The sequence below is a fragment of the Octopus sinensis genome, unplaced genomic scaffold, assembly GCF_006345805.1.
Source record: "Octopus sinensis unplaced genomic scaffold, ASM634580v1 Contig17630, whole genome shotgun sequence".
Taxonomy (NCBI): domain Eukaryota; kingdom Metazoa; phylum Mollusca; class Cephalopoda; order Octopoda; family Octopodidae; genus Octopus; species Octopus sinensis.
The window spans coordinates 10,001-34,948 of record NW_021835188.1 but is presented as its reverse complement, the minus strand read 5'-3'; the positions used below and the strand labels follow the sequence as shown (position 1 = coordinate 34,948).

At 41.1% G+C, this 24,948-nt stretch overlaps 1 protein-coding gene across 1 annotated transcript in view; it reads left to right on the top strand.

Annotated features, from left to right (window-relative positions):
- LOC118761812 (fibrocystin-L-like) overlaps positions 1-24,948 on the top strand; it is a gene marked incomplete at its 3' end in the record, with an annotated part of 36,137 nt that overhangs the window by 2,661 nt on the left and 8,528 nt on the right. The window contains exons 2-14 of the mRNA XM_036499968.1: positions 2,740-2,807; positions 4,135-4,177; positions 5,887-5,957; positions 6,571-6,681; positions 9,504-9,596; positions 11,025-11,281; positions 11,901-11,944; positions 13,726-13,891; positions 15,671-15,797; positions 16,801-16,941; positions 18,055-18,221; positions 19,505-19,735; positions 20,498-20,625. Of these exons, the coding sequence (XP_036355861.1) occupies positions 2,789-2,807; positions 4,135-4,177; positions 5,887-5,957; positions 6,571-6,681; positions 9,504-9,596; positions 11,025-11,281; positions 11,901-11,944; positions 13,726-13,891; positions 15,671-15,797; positions 16,801-16,941; positions 18,055-18,221; positions 19,505-19,735; positions 20,498-20,625 (1,598 nt within the window). The remainder of the gene's footprint in view (positions 1-2,739; positions 2,808-4,134; positions 4,178-5,886; positions 5,958-6,570; positions 6,682-9,503; positions 9,597-11,024; positions 11,282-11,900; positions 11,945-13,725; positions 13,892-15,670; positions 15,798-16,800; positions 16,942-18,054; positions 18,222-19,504; positions 19,736-20,497; positions 20,626-24,948) is intronic.

Below are 24,948 nucleotides of genomic sequence, written 5' to 3'. Positions count from 1 at the left end.
CACACGAAATTTTTACATCACCAGCATTTAGGGATTCACTGTCACTGTTCAGAGTTAGTGTGGTTCTCCATGATCTCATACTTACAGTCAAGAAGTTTCGCAGAGTTGGTGCTATCTTATACATTTCAAGGCATTTCCTAATCCAGCTATGTGGTAGGCTATCAAAAGCCTTTTTATAGTCTATCCAGGCTATTGATAAGTTTTTGTGTCGTTTGTGACAATCTTCTAAGATCATCTTATTGATGAGTAGTTGGTCTTTACAGCCGTAGGATCCACGTTTACATCCTTTCTGTTCATTAGGGAATATGCTGCTGTCTGTTTAAAAAACTATAGGTATATCCGTCAGGACAGATGTTAGGTGTTTTGTACATAGTTGTTAAGCAGGTTATGGGTCTATAGTTTTTTGGTTCATTTGTTTCTTCACTTTTGGAAGCAGGAATGTTAACCCATTAACTAGCCAAGGAGGCATCCTACTAGGGTGTTGCAAAACATCATTGTACAGTTCTGTTAGCAGTTCATGGCTCTCTGGGAAGGCATTCAGCCAGAAGTTAGGAATTTTATCCTTTCCTGGAGACTTCCATTTGCTTGACCTCCTGAGAGCAGATCTATATCTTCTACCTTGACACCCTCCACTTTTGCTCTTCTAAGGGGTCCAGTTCTGTAGATATTCTGTCAATCCAGGGGGCCTTTTCGTTGTGTGTTTTTTTCTCTGCCCAGATTTTATTCCAAAATCTCTGCACTTCTTCTTTTGATGGTACAGACCCTGCAGTAAACGCTGTTTTTTCCTATCTTCCTGTAAAAATTCTTGGTGTTATTTTTGAACATGTTGTTGTCCTTGAAAAATCTACACGCTTTTCATACCTCGCTATGCGGGCAGCTTTGGCAGATACCTTTTGTTTGATGGTTTCTATGGTGGCATCAATATCAAGTATAGTTTTCATATTGTATTTTTTCAGTAATTTTTGGGTTTTTGTAGGTTTGGTAGTCTTGTGAGCCTTAAGGTTTTTCAATATTCAATGTCAGATCTAAATACTTTAATTTGTTGTTGCAGACGCTCTGCCAAGAAGGCTTTTTGGGACTGTTGCCGTTTTCTAATCTTTACACACATAGGATCGTTGAGATTTTCGCGGATGCATAGTATAGTGGTTGAGGTTTGTGATATCAACATCATTAACTGAAATTATATCCTTAAGTGCAAGCCGGATTTTACCAATTATTTTCATGTTTTGGTTAGAGTTGCGGATTTTAGGAAGTGTATCACGCTCATCCATGTGGTTTCTTTAATTTTCAGCCATTCAATCATGATTTGATTTTTTAGCTCATGTAGTTCTGTTGGGGTCAATATTTGTGTGACTTTCTTTATCTATTTGATGCTCATCTGTCTTAGTGTTTATGATTGGTTCAGGCGTATTTCACTTTGCCTATCACTTATACTAACTCTTTCAATCCTCTCTTCGTTTTTATCCGCCCTGGGCTGGTCTATAATCATTTCCTCTGTATTATCTTCTCTAGCTGCAGCTTCGTTCATTTTATCCGGTATTGCTTGTCTAACCTGATCAATCCTACTTACTTCAGTAATTTCTTTTTTATAATGTTTCTTCTAACATTGGCAAGCTGTTACTGTCTATGTAGGGTCTTACTTCAGGGTGTTTCTGTCTCCAGTTTAAGTATGCTTGTACAGTACTAGACTTATCTTATTATTATTATTATTATTATTATTATTATTATTATTATTATTGTCATCATCATTATTATCAAGGCGGCGTGCTGGCAGAATCATTAGCACGCCGGGCAAAATGCTTAGCGACATTTCGTCCGTCATTACGTTCTGAGTTCAAATTCCGCCGAGGTCGACTTTGCCTTTCATCCTTTCGAGATCGATAAATTAATTAAGTACCACTAGAGTACTGGGGGGGGGGGTCAATGTGATCGACTGTCCCCTCCCCACACATTCCAGGCTTTGTGCCTATAGCAGAAAGGATTATTATTATTATTGTTGATAATACTCATGGTTTGTGAAATGTGAACAGAATTTCTTTTCTTCAGAAAAAAGTTTAATGAATCGACTAAACTGAGTCCTTTAGTTTATTTGATAAAGTTTCCTCCCCCAAAACAAAGCAAAAGACGCATTGGTACAGAAAACTATTTAATAGATACATCTTTACGATCTGTCAGCTGTGGTTTCCGCATACGAATTATATATATATATATATATATATATATATATATAATATATATATATATATATATATATATATATATATATATTATATATATATATATATATAATATATTATATATATATTATGTATGTATATTTATATATATATATATTTATATTATATTTATATATGTATATTTATATATTTATATATATATATATATATATATATATATATATATATATTATATATATTGGTGCAGGAGTGGCTGTGTGGTAAGTAGCTTTTACCAACACATGGTTCTGGGTTCAGTCCCACTGTGTGGCACCTTGGGCAATGTCTTTCTACTGTAGCCTCGGACCGACCAAACCCTTGTGAGTGGATTTGGTAGACGGAAACTGAAAGAAGCCCGTCGTATATATGTAGATATATATATATATATAATATATATATATATATATATATATATTATATATATATATGTGTGGTGTGTGTGTGTGTGGTGTGTGTGTGTGTGGTGTGTGTGTGTATACGTGCCTAATACATATTATCAAAGATATGGATTACTGTTTTGAAGTTATGGAACTAAACTGACCAATGGTGACTGGGGATTTATTAAGTGCAAGATGCAAGGCACCTTTGTTGGTAAGTGGAATTATTTCTGTTTCAAATAATTATGTATGCACCCCGTTAACACACACACACACACACACAAACACAACGGTCATGGGCAAGGCATTAAACTGCATCTGGTACTGAGAGTCCTGCTCAAGAGTTTAGAACAATTGTGCTGTGCGAGTATAGGATTGTCCCGTACTCTCTCCTCCTCCCAGGTGCACCTTGGCCCTAGATTGTTGTACCTATGAGGATCCCCGATTATGGGTGAAATAGCAGAAAATGGTCCTGTAACTGAGGCATATGTCTGGCTCCTAGGTATGTGTCATACAGGCCTAACCAGGATGCGGACATGCCCTGGTGCTACGTGGACCAGTGCTTCTGCTGAAGGCATAAAAAAGGTCCTATGCCTCGAGGGAGTAAGCTGTGGAAGAACAAGAAACTAGCAGGGTAAACTAAGTAGACCAGCAGAAAGCAAGAGAAAGCCATTTACTCTTTTACTCTTTAACTTGTTTCAGTCATTTGACTGCGGCCATGCTGGAGCACCGCCTTTAGTCGAGCAAATCGACCCCGGGACTTATTCTTTGTAAGCCCAGTACTTATTCTATCGGTCTCTTTTGCCGAACCGCTAAGTGACGGGGACGTAAACACACCAGCATCGGTTGTCAAGCAATGCTAGGGGGACAAACACAGACACACAAACACATACACACACGCATATATATACATATATACGACAAGCTTCTTTCAGTTTCCGTCTACCAAATCCACTCACAAGGCATTGGTCGGCCCGAGGCTATAGCAGAAGACACTTGCCCAAGATGCCACGCAGTGGGACTGAACCCAGAACCATGTGGTTGGTAGGCAAGCTACTTACCACACAGCCACTCCTGCGCCTATTTCTGTATGTTTCCTAAGAAAATATAACCGCTTCCAGAGATGGTAGACTAATCGCTCGGTGGCAATTCGTACCAATTCCAAACGAGAAGGAAAGATGATTTCAAGAATCAAGAATGATCCAAAACCCGACATGTCCCTTATTCTTCTTTGCCATTCAAATACATACCAGTCGCCATTTTGCGTTATTCCTCGTGGCTCATTTTTGTTTCGTCTGTATAAATTACCCAGAACATAAATGTGTAATTTTTTTGTATATATCTCTGTGTCTCGTCTGATGAGATAATTGCTGTGCTGATAACGCCTATTACGACAGAAACACGTATTTGGAGTTGCCTTAAATCTTGTGCTGGCTCCCTTTAGAATGTCTTCAGTGGTTATGTGGGTTTGCCCGTATATTCTAGGACCCCTTTTCGTTAACATGACTTTTGACAAATTCACGGTTACATTTATCTTGCAGGAAGTTTCAACACCAGTTTCATAATCAATGGACCCTTCGGCAGGTAAGTTTCCATCTAACGTTTGCTTATCACATTTTATTTCCTTTGTCCTGTCGGCCGAAAGCTACGTTTATGGATTATATAGCTACATCTATGGATTATATTATTGGATCTTTTCGGTTTGACCGGCAGTTTTTAACATAATTTCTAGGTAACTAAAAAATTTTAAACTTCGTATACTGGTAGAATGTGTTTATAAAACATCTTTTTCTCTTGGCTTTATTGAGAAAATTCTATAGTTTGTAAGATATTTGTTGTTTTTTCTTCAATTTCTGCAATTTCAACCAATCACTGACGTCCAATTAAAAAATATTTTTGTTGTTTTTGTAAAATCTCAGAAAATAATTAAAAATTCACGTTTTTTATCAAATTATTTTGTTATATTTGTCTATCTTTCCAACTGTAAACATTTAAAAATATTTCACTAACTTATTCTGTGCCGTATGAATATGTCCCTCGTTTAAGAAACAGATTGGGTTTATTTACATTTGTGAAGAAAAAAAGACACCCTTCCCCCCACCCCTAACCCTAAAACAGATTGAAATGCAATAGATCGATACTAGGGTCATAATTATGGGTGACAATTTCATATGACACCGCTAGAAAAAACTGCCGTTCAAACCGAAAACATCCATATTATTATTATTATCGTATGTTATATTAATAAGTAGAACAGTGCTTTTCAAACTTTTTGCTGGAGTGGAACCCCAAGGAAACATTCCCCTGGCTCGAGGAACCCCTGTGCAATAACTTAATATTTTTATGCACACATATCTGCACAGGAGAATTAAAAATTACTGTCGATTTTATCAGTTTTGTAACTTCTTGCGGAACCCCTGGACTGTATTGGCGGAACCCTGGTTGAAAATCACTGGAGTAGAACGTCCGTTAATTCCATCCAAACTTAATGTTAGTTACCGTTATTGCTTGGATTCATCGAAGCGTAACACCAGTCTTTTATTTTATCTTATTTCATTTTTATTTCTATTTTATTCTATGCAAACACATGAATATGCAGAATACATACATACAAGTTCAGGTTAAGTGGGAGGCGCAATGGTTAAGTGGTTAGGGCAGCGGACTCGCGGTCGGAAGATCGCGGTTTCGATACCCAGACCGGGCGTTGTGAGTGTTTATTGAGCGAAAACACCTAAAGCTCCACGAGGCTCCGGCAGGGGGTGGGTGGCGATCCCTGCTGTACTCTTTCGCCACAACTTTCTCTCACTCTTTCTTCTGTTAGCCTGCTCGCTTAGCCAGCGGGGTGGCGTCGTTTGAAGGCTAAAACAATGCGAAGCGCATTGTGACCAGCGATGTGTAGCAACATCTGATAGCCTAGTCGGTCACGGTGACATATATACAAGTATACACACGTACATACATATATACATATGCACACAAACGTACATGCATACGCACACACATGCATGTGTATGCACACACACATACACACACACAACACACACACTGACCCACACACATGCGCACTAACAAGCAAAAGGGAACGCAGTGTAAATAATGGACAGAGTCAAGACTATTGGAAAGGTTGCAAGACGCAACGAACTCTTCAGGAAAATAAAAATAAGAAATGAGTGGAAATTTTACCGGTGCGTGTGTCAAATTATGAGGCACCAAAAGAGAATGGCTCTCCCCGGGCACAACAGAAATAGGGTAAGAATAGAAATGTAAAATGTATGAAATTTGTTTTTTTTTAGATCGCGAGTGAGAGACGACAAATTCTTCTTGAGTCGAGCAGGAAAACTGTTTCTAGTACAGACTTATGCGGGTAAATATGTAGTGTTAAAAATTACATATATAATATTGTGTGTGTGTGTGTGTGTGTGTGTGTGGTGTGTGTGCGCGCGTGTGTGCATGTGTATGTGTCAGCGTATGTCTGTGTGTGCGTAAGTGTGTGTGCGTGTGTGTGTGCGTGTGTGTGTGCGTGTGTGTGCGCAAGTCTATGTGTGTGCGTATGTGTGTGAGTGTGTGTGCGCGTGTGTGTGCATGTGTATGCGTCAGCGTATGTGTGTGCGTGTGTGTGTGTGTATGTGTGCATGTGCGTGTGCAAGTCTATGTGTGTGCGTATGTGTGTGTGTGCATGTGTGTGCGCGTGCGTGTGTGCGTGCGTATGTGTGTGTGCGTGTGTGTGCGTATGTGTGTGCACGTGTATGTGTATGTGAGTGCGTGCATGTGTGTGTGTGCGTGTGTGTGTGCGTGTGCATGTGTGTGTGCGCATGTATGCATGTGCGTATGTGTGTATGTGTGTGTGCACGCACTCGTGTGCGTGCGTGCGTGTATGTATGCGTGTGTGTGTGTATGGCATTTGATATATAGGCCATTGAAATTATTGTGGAACCTTTCAGAATTTCATGTTCTCGGCCCTTTTCGGCCCTTTTCAGAAATTGAATCGGTGGAGCCCCGACAAGGCAGTGTTCTGGGAGGTACTTTGTTAACCATCAAAGGAAAAAACTTTGACGAAACAACAGCAAAAACCAAAGTATTCGTAGAAGGTAATACGTTAATTCTGAATTTCGTTTATTAAAGGTTACTCTTTTATTTGTTTCAGTCATTTGACTGTGGCCATGCTGGAGCACCACATTTAGTCGAGCAAATCGACCCCGGGACTTATTCTTTGTAAGCCCAGTACTTATTCTATCGGTCTTCTTTTGCCGAACCGCTAAGTGACGGGGACGTAAACACACCAGCATAGGTTGTCAAGCGAAATTTGAACTCAGAACGTAACAGCAGACGAAATACGGCTACGCATTTCGTCCGGCGTGCTAACGTTTCTGCCAGCTCGCCACCTTCACACACACACCACACACACACACGATGTTAGGGGGACGTAAACACAGACACACAAACATATACACACAAATATATATATATACATGTATACGACGGGCTTCTTTGAGTTTCCGTCTACCAAATCCACTCACAAGGCTTTGGTCGACCCGAGGCTATAGCAGAAGACACTTGCCCAAGATGCCACGCAGTGGGACTGAACCGAGAACCATGTGGTTGGTAGGCAAGCTACTTACCACACAGCCGCTCCTGCGCTTATGAGAACATCCCTTCCAGACGGTCACCTCTTCCGATCCGCGACAAACCCTACTTAATGTTTTAATTTTTCTCTCTTCTGTTATTTCATTTACCGTTGATAAACTCTCCCTTTAATTTATGCCATTAATGATATTTGGAAATGCATGAGCATCACAAAATCCCATGATTCCTTTCCTCAGACATATGGCCTTGTACCTGATCAAAAAATTAGCATTTTCGCCCGTTTTCTCTCTTTATTGGGGCTCTTCGCCTTTTCTTTATCTTCGCCATATCATCTTACAACCTTCCTTCCCAGTTCTTAACTTGTGTCTTTCTTTCGCCCATTTTCAACTTCATATTTCTGGTCCACTAATGGCGCCTTCCTTCCTTCCTTCCTTCCTTCCTTCCTTTCTTCCTTTCTTTCTTTCTTTCTTTCTTTCTTCTTCCTTCCTTTCTTCTTCCTTCCTTCCTTCCTTCCTTCCCTCCTTCCATCCTTCCACTCCCTTCCTTCCTTCCTTCCTTCCCCTCTTCCTTCCGTCCTTCCTTCCCTCCTTCTTCCTCCTTCCTTCCCTCCGTCCTTCCTTCCTTCCTTCCTCACTTACTTCCGTTCCTCCTCCTTCCTTCCTCCTTCCTTCCCTCCCTTCCTTCCCCCTCCTTCCTCCTTCCTTCCTTCCTTCTCCGTTCCTCCTTCCTTCCTTCCTTCCTTCCTTCCTTCCTCCTTCCTTCCTCCTTCCTTCCTTCCTTCCTCCTCCTTCCTTCCTTCCTTCCTTCCTTCCTCCGTTCCTTCCTTCCTTCCTTCCTTCCTCCCTCCTTCCTCCTCCTTCCTTCCTCCTTCTTCCTTCCTTCCTCCTCTCTTCCTTCTTCCTCCTTCTTCCTCCCTTCCTTCCTCCTCCTCCCTCCCTTCCTTCCTTCCTCCTCCCTCCTTCCTCTTCCTCCCTTCTTCTCTTCCTTCCTTCCTTCCTTCTCCCTCTTCCTTCTCTCCTTCCTTCCTTCCTTCCTTCCTCCCTTCCTTCCTTCCTTCCTTCCTTCCTTCCTTCCTCCCTTCCTTCCTCCCTTCCTTCCTACCTTCCTCCCTCCCTTCCTTCCTTCCTCCCTTCTTTCCTTCCTTCCTTCTTTCCTTCCTTCCTTTCTCTTGCACTTCCCTCATATCCCACAGCATTTCTTCATTTCATTTCCTCCCCACGTGTTCACCCGGTGGGTTCTCCGTCGATTTCAACGATGAATTCCTATTCGCCAAAGCGAAACTTGACGTTTAAGAGAGAGGGATGCGGGGCTCTATAGATACAGATACCTTTAAAGCCTTCCTCAGGCGATGTGGGCATGGCACGTTGTATGGCAAGGCTAGACACAATCCAGAGAAAAAAAAACAGAGCGAAAGGAGTGGTCGTCTGAAAGGCAGAGAGAGAGAGAGAGAGAGAGAGAGAGAGAGAGAGAGAGCGAGACAGACAGACAGACAGACAGACAGGTAGAAGAAGGTTGAGAAAAGAAGAACCGACTTCTTTACCGGATTGCTATTTATCTATTGATTTGGAAAGATGAAAGGCGCATGGCTTAGTGGTTAGGATGTTGGACTCACGACCGCATGATTATGGTTTCGATTCCTGGATCGAGCGATGCATTGTGTTATTGAGAAAAAAATACTTAATTTCATTTTTGCCACTCAGCTGGCAAAAGAGAGTAATCTTGCGAAGGGTCAGCGTCCCATCCAGGGAGGGAGTATATATGAGCTCAAGAATCGGGTAATACTGACCAATGAGTCGATATGACTCGAGATTGAGCTTTACCATTTTTTAAAGGCGAATTTGACCTCAGAGGGATTTGAACTCAGAACTCAAAGAGCTGAACGAGCACAGAAGACATTCTACCCCACGCTCTAACTATTCCACTGCTAATTCACCGCCATTAGACAGGCTTATAAAGAAATAAAGTACCACTCCTGTTTTGTATCCACTGACAAACGACCGAACTCCGAAACGTTGAAAAACCTCATGTTTGTGGAAACTGAACTGACACTATCAAGGCTTTCTATAAACTCTTTTATAGAATTCTTGAGACAGGATTTGCAAAGCAAGGGCTAATCACCCGGCGCAGCGGGTTCACATCGCTCTGTTACAACAAGCCTAAAGATCACACCTCCCGTTGCGCTTCCCTTCATTCACAAAGATATTAATTCTGGGAAAGGCATGAATATCACACACTCCCAATGATCTCCACCCTATCAATCCACTTCCCGTAGCCTAAATCACAAAGGAACCACTAACTCTTTGAACGATTTATTTTCATTGAAAAGGGAAACCGTGCGTGATCACATCAAAAGTAACCGACGATACCATCCTCTGTGAAGTGGGTTCGAAACCAGAACACATGCCATCAATACATGCAGGTAGGTGCACAGAATTTGTTTAGCTACTATTACTCTTTTTTTTACTCTTTTACTTGTTTCAGTCATTTGACTGCGGCCATGCTGGAGCACCGCCTTTAGTCGAGCAAACTCGACCCCCGGGACTTATTCTTTTGTAAGCCCAGTACTTATTCTATCGGTCTCTTTTTGCCGAACCGCTAAGTGACGGGGACATAAACACACCAGCATCGGTTGTCAAGCAATGCTAGGGGGACAAACACAGACACACAAACATACACACACATATATATATACATATATACGACAGGCTTCTTTCAGTTTCCGTCTACCAAATCCACTCAAAAGGCTTTGGTCGGCCCGAGGCTATAGCAGAAGATACTTGCCCAAGATGCCATGCAGTGGGACTGAACCCGGAACCATGTGGTTGGTAAACAAGCTACTTACCACACAGCCACTCCTGCGCCTATTATCCTCTTGTTGTTGTTGACGTTGCTCTTTTCGTTCTTTCTTGTTATTTAGCCCAGGGCCAGTTATGTTCAACCAGTTTTTATTACGTAAGGGAACCGCGACCGCCAACCGCCGTCATCTCGTGTTTCGTTTGTTATTCGATTATATTGGGTTGGTGCATAATTATTGCGGCTTTTTTTTTCCAACATTTTATTCAACAAAAACAAATAACAACATGAAACAAAACCATCTTTAAATGATTATTCCGGAGCATATTCATCATCTACTTCAATTACTACTTCCTATTTGCTTACCAGACGGTCAGACCGCCACTTTAACAGTTGGGGATATTTTGAAGATAAGGATCTCGATCGCACTACTACTACTACTACTACTACTAGTAGTAGTAGTAGTAGTAGTAGTAGTATTGGTCGTGGTTTTGGTGGTCTTCGGCGATAATGATGTTGGTGTCGGTAAGAGTAGTTGTGGTCGTCGGGGTAGTAGTGGAGACGATATAAAATAGGGGGCGGCTGCAAAGCTGGAAGAATAGAGGGGCTGATGTCCCAGGGCGATGATCGGGGGTGGGGACAGGCACGGCAGCTGAAACAACAACAACTACAACAATAACCACCACTACTACAACAAAAAGAGCAATAACTACAACACACAACAACAACAACAACAGCATCAATGACAACCACTGCAACAACATCCACAACAACAACAACAACAGCCATTAGTACGACAACAATAGCAGCAAATACATCTACCACCACCACCACCACCACAACAACAACAATAACAACATCAATGACAACCACTGCAACAACATCCACAACACAACAGCTATTAGTACAACAACAATAGCAGCCATTAGTACAACAACAATAGCAGCAAAGACATCTACTACTACCACCACCACCACCACCACAACAACAACAACAACAACAACAACAACAACAACAACATCCACCGTTACTCTCTCTGTTTCTGTTTCCACAGGAAACCGAGGTCTGAAGATAGAGAGCTGGGATATCGGGGCTCAGTCGTTTACGAAATTGAGGTCCTACAATGGCACCACGTCTGGTTATATGGAGGGCTGGAACGACAACGGTGAATATTCCACAAGTAAAGATCGGAAAAGTATACGAATGTCAGGATTCCTGGTTCCAATTTACTCTGGTAAACACACCCTCAAATTAAACGGTAACGGACCGTCACAGGTTTGGCTGAGTACGAACGAAAGTAAAGAATTTATGGTAAGAAAATGCCCGAATCGAACATACTGTCTTCTCTATTGCATTGTAATCATCATCATCATCATCATCATCATCAGCCTCCTCATCATTCTCATCATTATCAACATCATCTTCATCACCACCATCATTGTTACCATCATCATCATCATCATCATCACCACCACCAACCTCCTCCTCCTCCTCCTCCTCCTCATCATCATCATCATCATCATCACACCACCACCACCACCACCATCATCATCACCACCATCATCATCATCATTAACACCATCATCATCATCATCATCATCATCATCATCATCAACATCATCATCACCACCACCACCACCACCACCATCATCATCACCACCATCATCATCATCATTAACACCATCATCATCATCATCATCATCATCACATCATCATCATCGCCATTTATCGTCCCTTCTTTCCCAAGCTGGCATGGGTTGGACGGTTTGACAGACTCCCCCGCAAGCCAAAAGACCGCGGTCAAGCTCCAATGTCCGCTTTTTACCTGATTTCTATAACCGGACACACACCATTCTTTTAATTGTTTATTTATTTTTTTTCATTTATGAAATAATAAATTCAAATTAATTACGTTTCTTTTTGTTTTCAGCGCCGGACTGAAAATGTTGAAATTAACCTGATCGAAGGCAAAAAGTAAAAACCAATTCTTTATTTACCCCCCCCCCCAGGACCCTTATCCCCCTGCCCCCTCCCACCCCCACACAACATCTCATTATAAGAAAAACACGGGCACGGAGGAGGCTTTTGCTTGTTTCAGTCATTTTGATTGCGGCCACGCTGGAGCACCACCTTCCGTCGAACAAATCGACCCCCGAGGACTTATTCTTTGTAAGCCTAGTACTTATTCTATAGGGCTCTTTTGCCGAATCACTAAGTTTCAGGGACGTAAACACACCAACATCGGTTGTCAACCGATGATGGTGGACAACAAATACAGACACACACACATGCACACACACACACACACACACACACCACACACACACACACACCACACACACACATATATATATATATATACGAAGGGCTTCTTTCAGTTTCCCTCTACCAAATCCACTCACAAGACTTATATGTTATACATAGGCGTAGGAGTGGCTGTGTGGTAAGTAGCTTGCTTACGAACCACATGGTTCCAGGTTCAGTCCCACTGTGTGGCACCTTGGGCAAGTGTCTTCTACTATAGCCTCGGGCCGACCAAAGGCTTGTGAGTGGATTTGGAAGACGGAAACTGAAAGAAGCCCGTCGTATATATGTATATATATATGTATGTGCGTGTTTGCGTGTCTGTCTTTGTCCCCCCAACATCGCTTGACAACCGATGCTGGTGTGTTTACGTTCCCGTAACTTAGCGGTTCGGCAAGAAAGAGACCGATAAAATAAGTACTAGGCTTACAAAGAATAAGCCCCGGGGTCGATTTGATCGACTAAAGGCGGTGCTCCAGCATGGCCCCCGTCAAATGCCTGAAACACTTAAAAGAGAGTAAAAGAGAATACTGTATATGTGTGTGTGTGTGTGTGTGTACAAGATGGAGGTAGAAATAGTTCAGAAGTAAGTCCGATAGCGGTTCGGCAAAAGAGACTGATAGAATAAGTACTAGGCTTACAAAGAATAAATCCCGGGGTCGATTTGATCGACTAAAGGCGGTGCTCCAGCATGGCCACAGTCAAATGACTGAAACAAGTAAAAGAGTAAAAGAGTATATGTCCCTTCTTTTCCGGTGTATACCGAATATACTTTCTTTCTTTCCTTTGTTTTTCATCATTTCACTCCATGTAACCCCCCCCCACATTTTATGTCTGTCTTCGTATTGTCCCCCTCATGCTTTGCCCCTGTGGCAAATAAATGAAATCATAATAATTTTCTGTTTTTGATATTCTCTTTTACTCTTTTACTCTTTTACTTGTTTCAGTCATTTGACTGCGGCCATGCTGGAGCACCGCCTTTTGTCGAGCAAATCGACCCCGGGGCTTATTCTTTGTAAGCCCAGTACTTATTCTATCGGTCTTTTTTGCCGAACCGCTAGGTGACGGGGACGTAAACACACCAGCATCGGTTGTCAAGCAATGCTGGGGGGACAAACACAGACACACAAACACAAACACACACACACACACACACACCACACACACACACACACCACACACATATATATATATATATATATATATATATATATATATATATATATATACATATATACGACAGGCTTCTTTCAGTTTCCGTCTACCAAATCCACTCACAAGGCATTGGTCGGCCCGAGGCTATAGCAGGAGACACTTGCCCAAGGTGCCACGCAGTGGGACTGAACCCGGAACCATGTGGTTGGTTAGCAAGCTACTTACCACACAGCCACTCCTGCGCCTAAGTTTTTTTGTTATTTGTTTCATCCAAATTTTCCTCTCGTCCGTTTCAGGTATTACATCGAGGTTTTGTATGAAAACCGATACTCGAGACCCACACCAGAAGTCTATGTAAGAATGTTTAGCAAGAACAGCTCAGTGACTCGGTCGCAGACAGGTCACAGCAGGAACATGAAACAAAGAATAATTCTCAGCACAACTGAAGTCAACGAAACAATGGTAAGTCTTTTCTACTCTAGGCACAAGGCCTGAAATTTTTGGGGAGGGGGCTCAGTCAGTTAGATCGACCCCAGTACGCAACTGGTACTTAATTTATCGACCCCCGAAAGGATGAAAGGCAAAGTTGAACTCAGAACGTAAAGACAGACGAAATATCTATTTCTGTTTCTTTACTATCCACAAGGGGCTAAACACAGAGGGGACAAACAAGGATAGACAAACGGATTAAGTCGATTATATCGACCCCAGTGCGTAACTGGTACTTATTTAATCGACCCCGAAAGGATGAAAGGCAAAGTCGACCTCTGCAGAATTTGAACTCAGAACGTAGCGGCAGACGAAATACCGCTAAGCATTTCGCCCGGCGTGCTAACGTTTCTGCCAGCTCGCCGCCTTAAAACAATGGTAAGTCTGAAGGAGCTACACGTTCTTTAGCTTTAACACATCCTATGTAGTAGTGGTTATCGACCAGACTATCGAATGTCGTTACGCACCGCTGGTCACAATGCGTTTAAAGAAACTTTAAGAAACTTAAAGAAGCTGGTCGTGTGTGTATGTATGTATATATATATATATATTACCAAGAGCGGATATCTTCCCTTAGCTGGATTGCGTTGTCTGCACACACGACAATAATATCATGTTCAAACACCCCTGCATGGAGTCTTCATATTCAATATTCAATAATATTGTTTGGGTATGCGGATTATACCCACCTAGCTAGGGTGCCTCAACTTAAGTACCTAATTCGACGGAATCTTATATATATATATATATATTATATATATATATATATATAGAGAGAGAGAGAGAGAGAGTAGTTGTACAACAAAGCCCCAATATTTACTGGAAATAGCAGTGGATACATTTACGACGCTATAGTAAAGTTTCGCTGCGTGTATACTGGCAAAGACGTGTGAGTGCAACAAACATAAAACATTTTGTCTTACCTCTAGGGAGAACATTAGATAAATGAACAACCCAGAATCGGATAATCCTGTACCTAGGTTTCGGACTCTTCAAATACGTTTGTCAGCGTAAAATTGATTAGTCTTCATCAGTTGGATTTACCTGGACAATATTTCAAATGTTGCTACATCAATGTCAGAATACTCGCCTGAAAGTTTAGTCGTTAACAGATTGAGAAGAGTGAAAAAGTTTTCAACGGAAACTAAAATATTGCAATACAAATCTATTACTTTTCCAGCAAAATAAAGGTAGTAGTATAAATATAGACCGCGACCTGTTCACTGACAAAAATCCGTGATGCATCCCTGATTTTTGTCAGTGAAGAGGTCGCGGTCTTAAAGCGACGAAAATATTTTGACAAATTAAACTTAAATGTTGAAGTGAATCGAACGGCTTCTGTGTGTTTCTTAAATGGCTTGCAAACACCTTCCACGCTGCAATTGTTTTCGTTTCGGCACACGATCTCAGATCAGGTCACTTGCTATGCAAGTACATCTCCGTAATATAAATATAGAGTAATGGTAGAACAAGGTACCAATGTGTGTGTGTGTGTGTGTGTGTGTGTAGAAACATACATACACACACATGTGCACAATGGTGTATAGTATATGTGTGTGTGTTTATGCATCTGTGTATGTTCATTTATCTGTGTGTGTGTGTGTGGTGTGTGTGTGTGTGTTTATACGCCTGTGTATGTTCATCTATGTGTGTGTGTGTTTATGCGCATGCGTATATTCATATGTGTGTGTGTGTCAGAATGTTTCCCTATGTTGATATGGTGATACGCAACCATTCCTTACATTTATCCAGATAATAAAACTGAATGAATTAAACAAGACCGAAAGTTCCGATGACATCCAGAGTTTAGTAATAAGAAAGAATTCTCCGCAGACCGACGGTGCTAAGTTCAAGTTGAAGTTTGGTAACGCTGCCACATGTGAGTAAGAATTTCAGTTCTTTAAATTCGGTAGAATTTATTTGCAGTTCATGTTTTGTCATCTTTACGTCGTCAGGTGTCATCTTTATATATAAAACTGAAGTTGTGTGTGTCTGTCTGTCTACTCCTAATTAGATTCCTAACTACTCCTACATTTTGCGGTACAGTTTAACCGAAAGCGGGTATCTTATAGTCGTGATACATATCGAGCCCTTCTGGGTATTAGCGCGCGTCTACGATGAGTCTACGATTTAAAAAAAATTTACCATCATTTTTTCGTTCTTTTAATGCATTTTTACTCGGTTTTATATAAGGGAAGTAACTCTCTAAAAATGCTTATATAGTTATTTCCCTTACAAACCCGAGCAATGCCGGGTGATACTGCTAGTTATCCATAAAAATTAATGATTGCTGGGTAGGGACAGAAAAAGAATGATCACGAATACAAGCGATCGGAAACAGGGTTCATCCGAGGGATCTTTGGAGTAACGAATCTCGACAGGAAACGTAGCTCAGAGATCATGGAGTTTTTCTAGGTCGAGCCGTTATTTCTCTACATTGAGAGGTTATATAGCTCTGGTACTTCGGAGATGGGATTAGCATTTAACAGGGAAGAATCGCAGAACGAATTCTTCAAGCGGAGCCAACTAGCAGGAGACCTAAAAGTAAACCAAGAATGGAATGGTCGGGTAATATCCATTGTCTCAGTAATCACGGTTGGTCAGCTTAAAAGAGTATAAATGGCTGCTTGTATTAGGAGTCCATGGAGGCGGTACCCGTGGAGAATTCCGCCACGAACTTTCTAGGAACGGTGTACAGAGAAAATGGATGGATGGCTGTTTTATTATTGTTTTATTTAGCTTTATGTGTTGTTTTATTATTTGGCTCGAGCAGGGGAAGAGCAGATTGGTTGAATCTTTAGAGAATTGGATAAATTAACCAGTTCCAAGATGGCACAGGAATCGGCTTATATGTATTCTGCCATTTTGCTTTTTATTTACAGTACCACTTCCAGGAACTGCATCAGCAAAAGATATCCAATATGCTTTAGATTCGTTACCAAGTCTGAGCAGAATGGTTCGGGTAGCAGAGAACAGCACAGGAAACACAACCGATTTTTACATTTTCTTGAAGTTACCCATTGGTAAGTCCAAAAAAGAAGAGATAATTTACCATTCTTAAGAAATAAGTCTGTCTCGAACTTACAGTTCATTGGGTCTGAACTTATCTCGATTTCCGTAGGTATGGTACAGTGCAGGGTGTGGTCATTCGCGAGCGAGTATGGCTTAGTAACATGTACCGTGCTTTTCCTATTGTTTTAGGTGCTTGTATAGTCGTGACATACTGCCGGCTCAAAAAACTGAGCCCGCTGTCTTTATGACCATGAGCTGAACACCCTAACCATGAGACCGCGCGCCATCATGAAATGATCAAGACTACAAAACCAACACCTGGCCTACCGGTCTTATATATATATATAGTAATATCTGAAATGGGCTGAAAATATAATAGCCAAAGGGTTAAATCGTAATTAAATACACCTCTGTTGTTGTTGTTGTTGTTGTTGCCGTTGCTGCTGAGCGAATCGGTCTTCGTCCCAGTCGTGGGAGAAGTCAGAAACGTGGTCCTTTGCTATTCGTAAGACCCGCAGAAGAGAAAGCAGGTCAACCCCCGACACCGTGAGCATTGACGGATGGATGAATGCGTATCCAGGCTCAGTGGTTGCATAGGAAGTCGGGGAGGACAAGAAACAGGAAGAAAGAGTGAGAGAAAGTTGGGGTGAAAGAGTACAACAGGGGTCGCCACCACCCCCTGCTGGAGCCTCGTGGAGCTTTAGGTGTATGTATGTATGTATGTATATGTAAATATATATGTATGCATATGTGCGTGTATATATATATATATATATATATATAGAGAGAGAGAGAGAGAGAGAGAGAGGAAAAGCCTTTCGCTCAATAAACACACACAACGCCCGGCCTGGGAATCGAAACCACGATCCTCCGACCGCAAGTCCGCTGCCCTAACCATCGGGCTATTGCGCCTCCACTTTGCCGTTGCTGCTGTTCCTAATTGTTTTGATCAAGACCCACTCCGGGCTAAAAAATGATGTTTGAAAAACCCACCGGTGGTGCCCCAGCATGGCCGAGGCCTTCGGGCTAAAACATTTTTAAGGATTTAAGGATTTAGGTTACGAGATATTACACGTAATATAAAATAATAAGATGTTCATTGTTGATCTGGTTTTAATTATTAGGAAGTCTGCCGTTGATAGAAGTCGAACACGTTCCTGATTATAATGGCAACAAACTTGACATCAGTCTGACAAAAATGGCGAACGGAAAGGCTAGCAACCGTCACTTTGCATTCACACTAGATGGCGTCATGTCATCACCACTTTCCGTGAAAGCGACAGCTGAGCAGGTAAGTTCAGAAATCTGTACCGAGAGGCATTTCGAAAACCGCTTGATGCTTTTCACTTTAATCTAACATACGATTTTAAATGCAAACCACTTGTAACTATTATTCTTTTCTCTTCTTTTATTCTTTTACTTGTTTCAGTCATTTGACTGCGGCCATGCTGGAGCACCGCCTTCAGTCGAGCAAATTGACCCCGGGACTTATTCTTTGTAAGCCCAGTACTTATTCTATCGGTCTTTTTTGCCGAACCGCTAAGTGACGGGGACGTAAACACACCAGCATCGGTTGTCAAGCAATGCTAGGGGAACAAGCACAGACACACAAACACACACACACACACACAACACACACACACAACACACACAACACACACATATATATATAAATATATATATATATATACGACAGGCTTCTTTCAATTTCCGTCTACCAAATCCACTCACAAGGCATTGGTCGGCCCGGAGCTATAGCAGAAGACACTTGCCCAAGATGCCACGCAGTGGGTTTGAACCCGGAACCATATGGCTGGTTAGCAAGCTACTTACCACACAGCCACTCCTGCGCCTATATGTCATAGATGTATAAAATAGCATTAATTTTTACAGATCTGTGATAGGAAATCATGTGATCCTCATCAGAAATCCATCCGATGATGTAACGTGATTTTTATCATGGATGTCTGTTACATAATAAACATAGTTATGACATACATCGTGGTTCACCCGAAACAGCTGTCAAGATAAGACTAATATATCATTCCATTTGTTTATTTGTTTGTATTCCTTGTAAATATATTTATTAAACCGATATTTGTGTTTACCTGCCTTTTTATATCTCTGTCTGTCTGTTTCTCTCTTTCTCCCCTCTCTCTCTCTCTCTATATATATATATATATATGTATATATATATAAATGTGACCTCGTGTGTACCGTTGGCAATTTTTTCCCCTCTGTCTTCCCTTCTCTGGATCTTTCATTCTCCTATGTTTCCGACGAAGAGCTCCGCTCGAAACGTTAAAACCTCCTTCTTTTCTTTTCGTCCAATAATGCTATGTTTGTTCCACGTCCTCGCGTTGTTGTGTTTTTTTGTGCTTTCTTGTTTGGATTAACTATATATATATACACATACATACATACATACATACATACATACATACATACATGCATACATGCATACATACATACATACATGCATACATACATACATGCGGACATACATACATACATACATACATACACATACATGCATGACATCCTATTGATTTACCCTTATCTTTCTATCCATAGATATCAACCGCCTTAAACACGATGTTCGGAGTTATCTGCCCTTCTCATATATCTTCACCTTCGATAGGGACGTACGGTTATTTCAACGATTTTGAAAACCCTTCCGATTACAATCACAATGGTAAGGTTGTCAGCGACAGGACCCCGTTCTGTGGCAAAGTCTCCGTCAAGGACCCGACAGTGATATACTACAAGGATAAATTTCAACTTAGTTTGGACAAATTTCCTTTTGTAAGTTTATCCAACGAACAAGATTTTTCTTTTTCTGCATATTTTTCCGCAGGATTAAATTAAGAAAGGAAAAGATTCTGCATGGAAAATCCTTTGAATCTTTCGACCAAAGTGTGTGTGTGTGTGTGTGTGTGTTATTGTTTTTGAAGATGTACTGCGAACAATGTGAAGTGTGCTCAATAGGTACAGCAGAGTAAATCTCTCTATATAAAGCTGAAGCTGTCTTCAGTGTATGGCAGGTGTCAGTAGCCTTCAACTAACACTATCTCCTCCGAGACCCTGCGGCGGAAGTTGACCAAAATTGAGAGCATGATAGAAGAAGGCTTGCTCTTCCCTCAGTAGAAGAAAAAAATTCAAATCGGACCATGTTAACACCAAAAATTATTTACATAAAAAAGGTGCTTTTTTTCTATGAAAATCCCTATTTTTTACGATTTTTTGACTGCTGTGTCGCCATTTTTCGGTGTATTTCAACCAGAAAAATGTTCAATTAAAGAGAATAACAAGCTACATAATGCAAAATTTTTACTTTCCAAAATTTCCAATTCTAAAGGGTCGAAAAGAAAACAAGTCCGAGCAACGCTGGGCTATACTGCTAGTTTAATAATATTATGAGAATTTTATTGTTGTAATCATTACTTCAAGATGTTCGCCCTGAAGGCTGTCTTCAGATGGCAGCATTCCAGCAAGAAAACTAATGAAAAAAAAATAAAGAAAGAAAAGAAGCAATGTGACAGTAAATATTTGTTTGTTTTTCTTTAGCTGTGTACAGCACTTCATGGTGATGCTGACTTCGTGATGAAAGTCCATTTCCAATACAGAACCAACCCCACGGCTAATCCAACCTCAAGAACAACTTATATACCAACACATCTCACCTATTTGACAGAGTAAGTATTTATGTGTCTCTCTTTATACTCTCTCTGTTTTTACTCTTTTACTTGTTTTCAGTCATTTGACTGCGGCCATGCTGGAGCACCGCCTTTAATCGAGCAACTCGACCCCGGGACTTATTCTTTTGTAAGCCCAGTACTTATTCTATCGGTCTTTTTTGCCGAACCGCTAAGTAACGGGGACATAAACACACCAGCATCGGTTGTCAAGCCATGCTAGGGGGACAAACACAGACACACACACACACACACATATATATATATACATACATATATACGACGGGCTTCTTTCAGTTTCCGTCTACCAAATCCACTCACAAGGCTTTGGTCGGCCCAAGGCTATAGTAGAAGACACCTGCCCAAGGTGCCACGCAGTGGGACTGAACCCGGAACCATGTGGTTGGTAAACAAGCTACTTACCACACAGCCACTCCTGCGCCTATTATGTGTGTGTATTTCTTTATTACCCACAAGGGGCTAAACATAGAGGGAACAAACAAGGTCAAACAAACGGATTAAGTCGATTATATCGACCACAGTGTGTAACTGGTACTTATTTAATCGACCCCGAAAGGATGAAAGGCAAAGTCGACCTCGGCAGAAATTGAATTCAGAACGTAACAGCAGACGAAATACCGCTGAGCATTTCGCCCGGCGTGCTAACGATTCTGCCAGCTTTCTGTGTGTGTGTGTGTGTGTGGTGTGTGTGTGTGTGTGTGTGCAGAGAGTGAAAGAGAGATAAATACACTCGAATTATGAATTTTGGTGAACGTTGGGAAGTAAGCTTCTTTATTTCATTAAATTTGCCACAAGGGCATCACACAGAGAGAAGCTTGAGGGCTAGACAGAGACATTAATGGGATGAATGATGATGATGATGCAAGGATGATAGGGATGGGAGAAGACGAAAAGCGCCCGCCGACTTTCGCTTCTCTAAAACATTGTTCTTTTTTTCTTTAAACACAATGAGGCAATAAACCTCTTACACAGTTCAAAATTAAAAATAAAACAGAAACACGAGGTAATAATCCTCTCACTTTTTACATTTTTAGTCTCTTTTTGAGGTAATACACCTCTTCAATTTTTCCTCCCGGCCAGGCTCCTCGCTTCATCGAAGCACCTGGTCCACACAGCCACTCCTGCGCCTAGTGTTGCTGTTATTATTATTATTATTATTATTATTATTATTATTATTATTACTTTTTTTTTTCTTCTTTCAAATTTTCTTCCATTTCTTGCCGAGTGTCTTCCCAACTCCTAGGGCAAAGAAACTCATAATGTATATTGGTAGGCCATTAAACCAAAAGTTCGTTCATTTTTTATTTTTTTATTTTTTTTTTTTTTAAAGTTAAATTAAAATACATGAGCACAACAGTTCTCACATCGACAATGCTCTTCTCAATACGTGTGATGTACAGTTAAGACAATCTTTTGCACTTCTTGCAGGGATGGTAACCAGGGATCATTCTCATATTTTTCGGTTCCCTTCTTAATCATTCCTAGTGCTCCTACGATCACTGGTATTGTAACCGCCTTGAGATGCCATATTTTCTCAATTTCAATGAGTAGGTCTTTATATTTTCTGAGCTTGTCAAACTCTTTCGCTGAGATATTATGATCACAGGGGATGCTCATGTCGATCAATAAGCAAACTTTATTGTTTTGGTCTTTCACAACAATATCTGGTTTATTGGCCTTGATGGTTCGGTCTGTATGTACTGGAAAGTCCCACAGAATGGTTACATTTTCTCCTTCATTTACAGCCTCAGGGTGGTGATTATACCACTTGTCGGCAGTTTTGATATTGTAATGCCGACTTATTAGCCAGTGGAGATATTGGCCAACTCTGTCATGTCTTAATTTATACTCCACTGGTGCTAAGACTTTACATCCAGAGATTAGGTGGTCCACTGTTTCAATCATGTCGTTGCAGAATCGGCATTTTGGGTCTGCTCCATTTTTCATCACATTGGCCTGGTAGTTCCGGGTTAATAGGCTTTGGTCTTGAGCAGCCAGGATGAAACCTTCGCTCTCTGCTTTTAGCCCTGAGCTCCGCAGCCACTGATGGGTTTGCTTCTGGTCAACATCAGCTTGTTTGCTGTGGGTCACATATTTGCCGTGCAGAGGTTTCTCCTCCCACCTATCAGCCAATTGCTCGTGCGCTTTTTTTCATTGCCATCATTTTCAACCTTCTTTGCAACAATAGTTGCCGTACTTACTTCCTCGGGTTGTTCAGTTTGGGTATCCTGCACGAGATCAATAGCAAATTTTTGCTTTCCTTGATGATAGAATGAGCTTCTTTCGTCTCTCGTGATTTTCTACGAGCTTTAGCATCCAGTCATTCGATATTTCGAGATATTTGGCCAGTCCAATTGTGGTTGTTTTGTAAGCTAGTTCAAATTGGATCAGGCCTCGACCTCCTTGGGCTCTGGGAAGGTAAAGGCGATCTACGTCTGCCTTTGGGTGGTGCATCCTATTACAACACTCAGCAGCTGCGTATTTTTCTATCTATATTCTTTACTTCACTCATATTCCAGTTCAACACATTGTAGCTATAAGTAACAACTGGAACTGCTAAGGAATTTATAGCTAACACCTTGTTACGTGCATTTAGTTCAGATTGCAGGACTGCACGAACTCTCCTATAACATTCCTTCCTGATTTTCTCTTTCATGCTTGCATGCTGAATACCAGAGCCTTCATTTATCCCTAAATATTTGTATGTCTGTTCTTGCTCAAGCTCTCTTATGACTGTGTCAACATCTAACACGACTGAATTTGTGGTCTTCACTTTCGCTTTCTGGAAAGTGGCCTTGGCACACTTCTCAAGTCCAAACTCCATCCCGATGTCATCGCTGAATGCTTTCACGGTGCGCAATAGGCCTTCAAGTTCATTATTGTCTTTACCATAAAGTTTTAAGTCATCCATATAAAATAGATGGCTTATTTTTTTATTGGCAATTTTATACCCATACCCCTGTTCTGTTTAATTCACTTGTAAGGGGTATTAGGGCTATGCAGAATATTAAAGGTGAAAGTGAGTCACCTTGAAAAATTCCACAGTTGATGTTTATATTTTCTGAGGCAAGTACTCCATTAGAGTGGTATAATTGGAGATTCGTATTCCACAACGACATATTGTGCTTCAGGAAGTTTGAAATCACAGGGGAAATTTTAAAGATGTCCAGCGATCTCAAGATCCATGGATGCGGTATACTGTCGAAGGCCTTTTTATATAGTCAATCCATGCGGTGCTGAGATTTCTGCGCTTGTTGTGACAGTTCTCAAGGATCATACGATTGATTAGCAGTTGATCTTTGCATCCGTAAGAGCCTCGGCGGCACCCTTTTGTTCAATGGGGAAAATCGTTCTTCTCCATGAATGCATATGTTTTCTCCGCCAGGATAGATGTTAGGATTTTATACGTGGTGGATAGACAGGTTATAGGCCGATAGTTTTTTGGAAGGTTGGTTTCGTTATTCTTTGGGAGTAGGTAAGTAATGCCACTTGCTAACCATTCAGGTGTTTTCTTTGGGTCTCTCAAAATTCCATTGAGCAGCTGAACTAGCTTACCGTGTGCGCACGGGAGCGATGCGAGCCAGAAATTCGGCACCCTATCTTTACCGGGGGATTTCCAATTATGGGCCTTCGTGAGTGCCTTTCTTAGGTCTGCTATTGTGATGTCTTCCCATGCTTGTTGTTGTAAATTTTGGTAGGATCCTTCAGTTTGTATAATCCAGTCTGCATTTATGTTGTACGTCTTCTTGTCACTCCAATCCTTTCCCAAAGTTTGAACTTCTTCCATGGGAGGGGGTCTTTAACGGTTACTTTCTCCTTCCCTATTTCTCTGTAGAATTTTTTGGCATTGGATGTGAACAGCTTATTTTGCTTGTAAAACTGTTTCTCTTCTCAAATCTTCGTATTCTTTGGCTTCTTTTGCTTGGACTTTTTGTTTCCAGCGTTTCTTTTATGATATCAGTTCTTCTCTTGGTGAGGATCCAAATTTTCTCTCATCTTTCTTCCTGTTTCGGATCTTACATCATTTCCATATTAGTTCATTTAATATTGATATTTCCCCTCTCATAAATTCAATCTCTTTTCAATTTTACTTCTCCAGGTTTGATTTCTTCCCAGGTTTTGTTTTCTTGTTTTTTTCGGGGGCATACAGCTGGTTTCAATGCCCTAGCAGAAGCGTAAATATTTCATTTAACTCAGTAATCAGTTTTAATTCTCGTATTATTCATTTGTTACATAGTTGCCACTTTGGATTTGTTTTTTATTTTGGTTTGTATTTGATCATTATTATTATTATTATTGTTG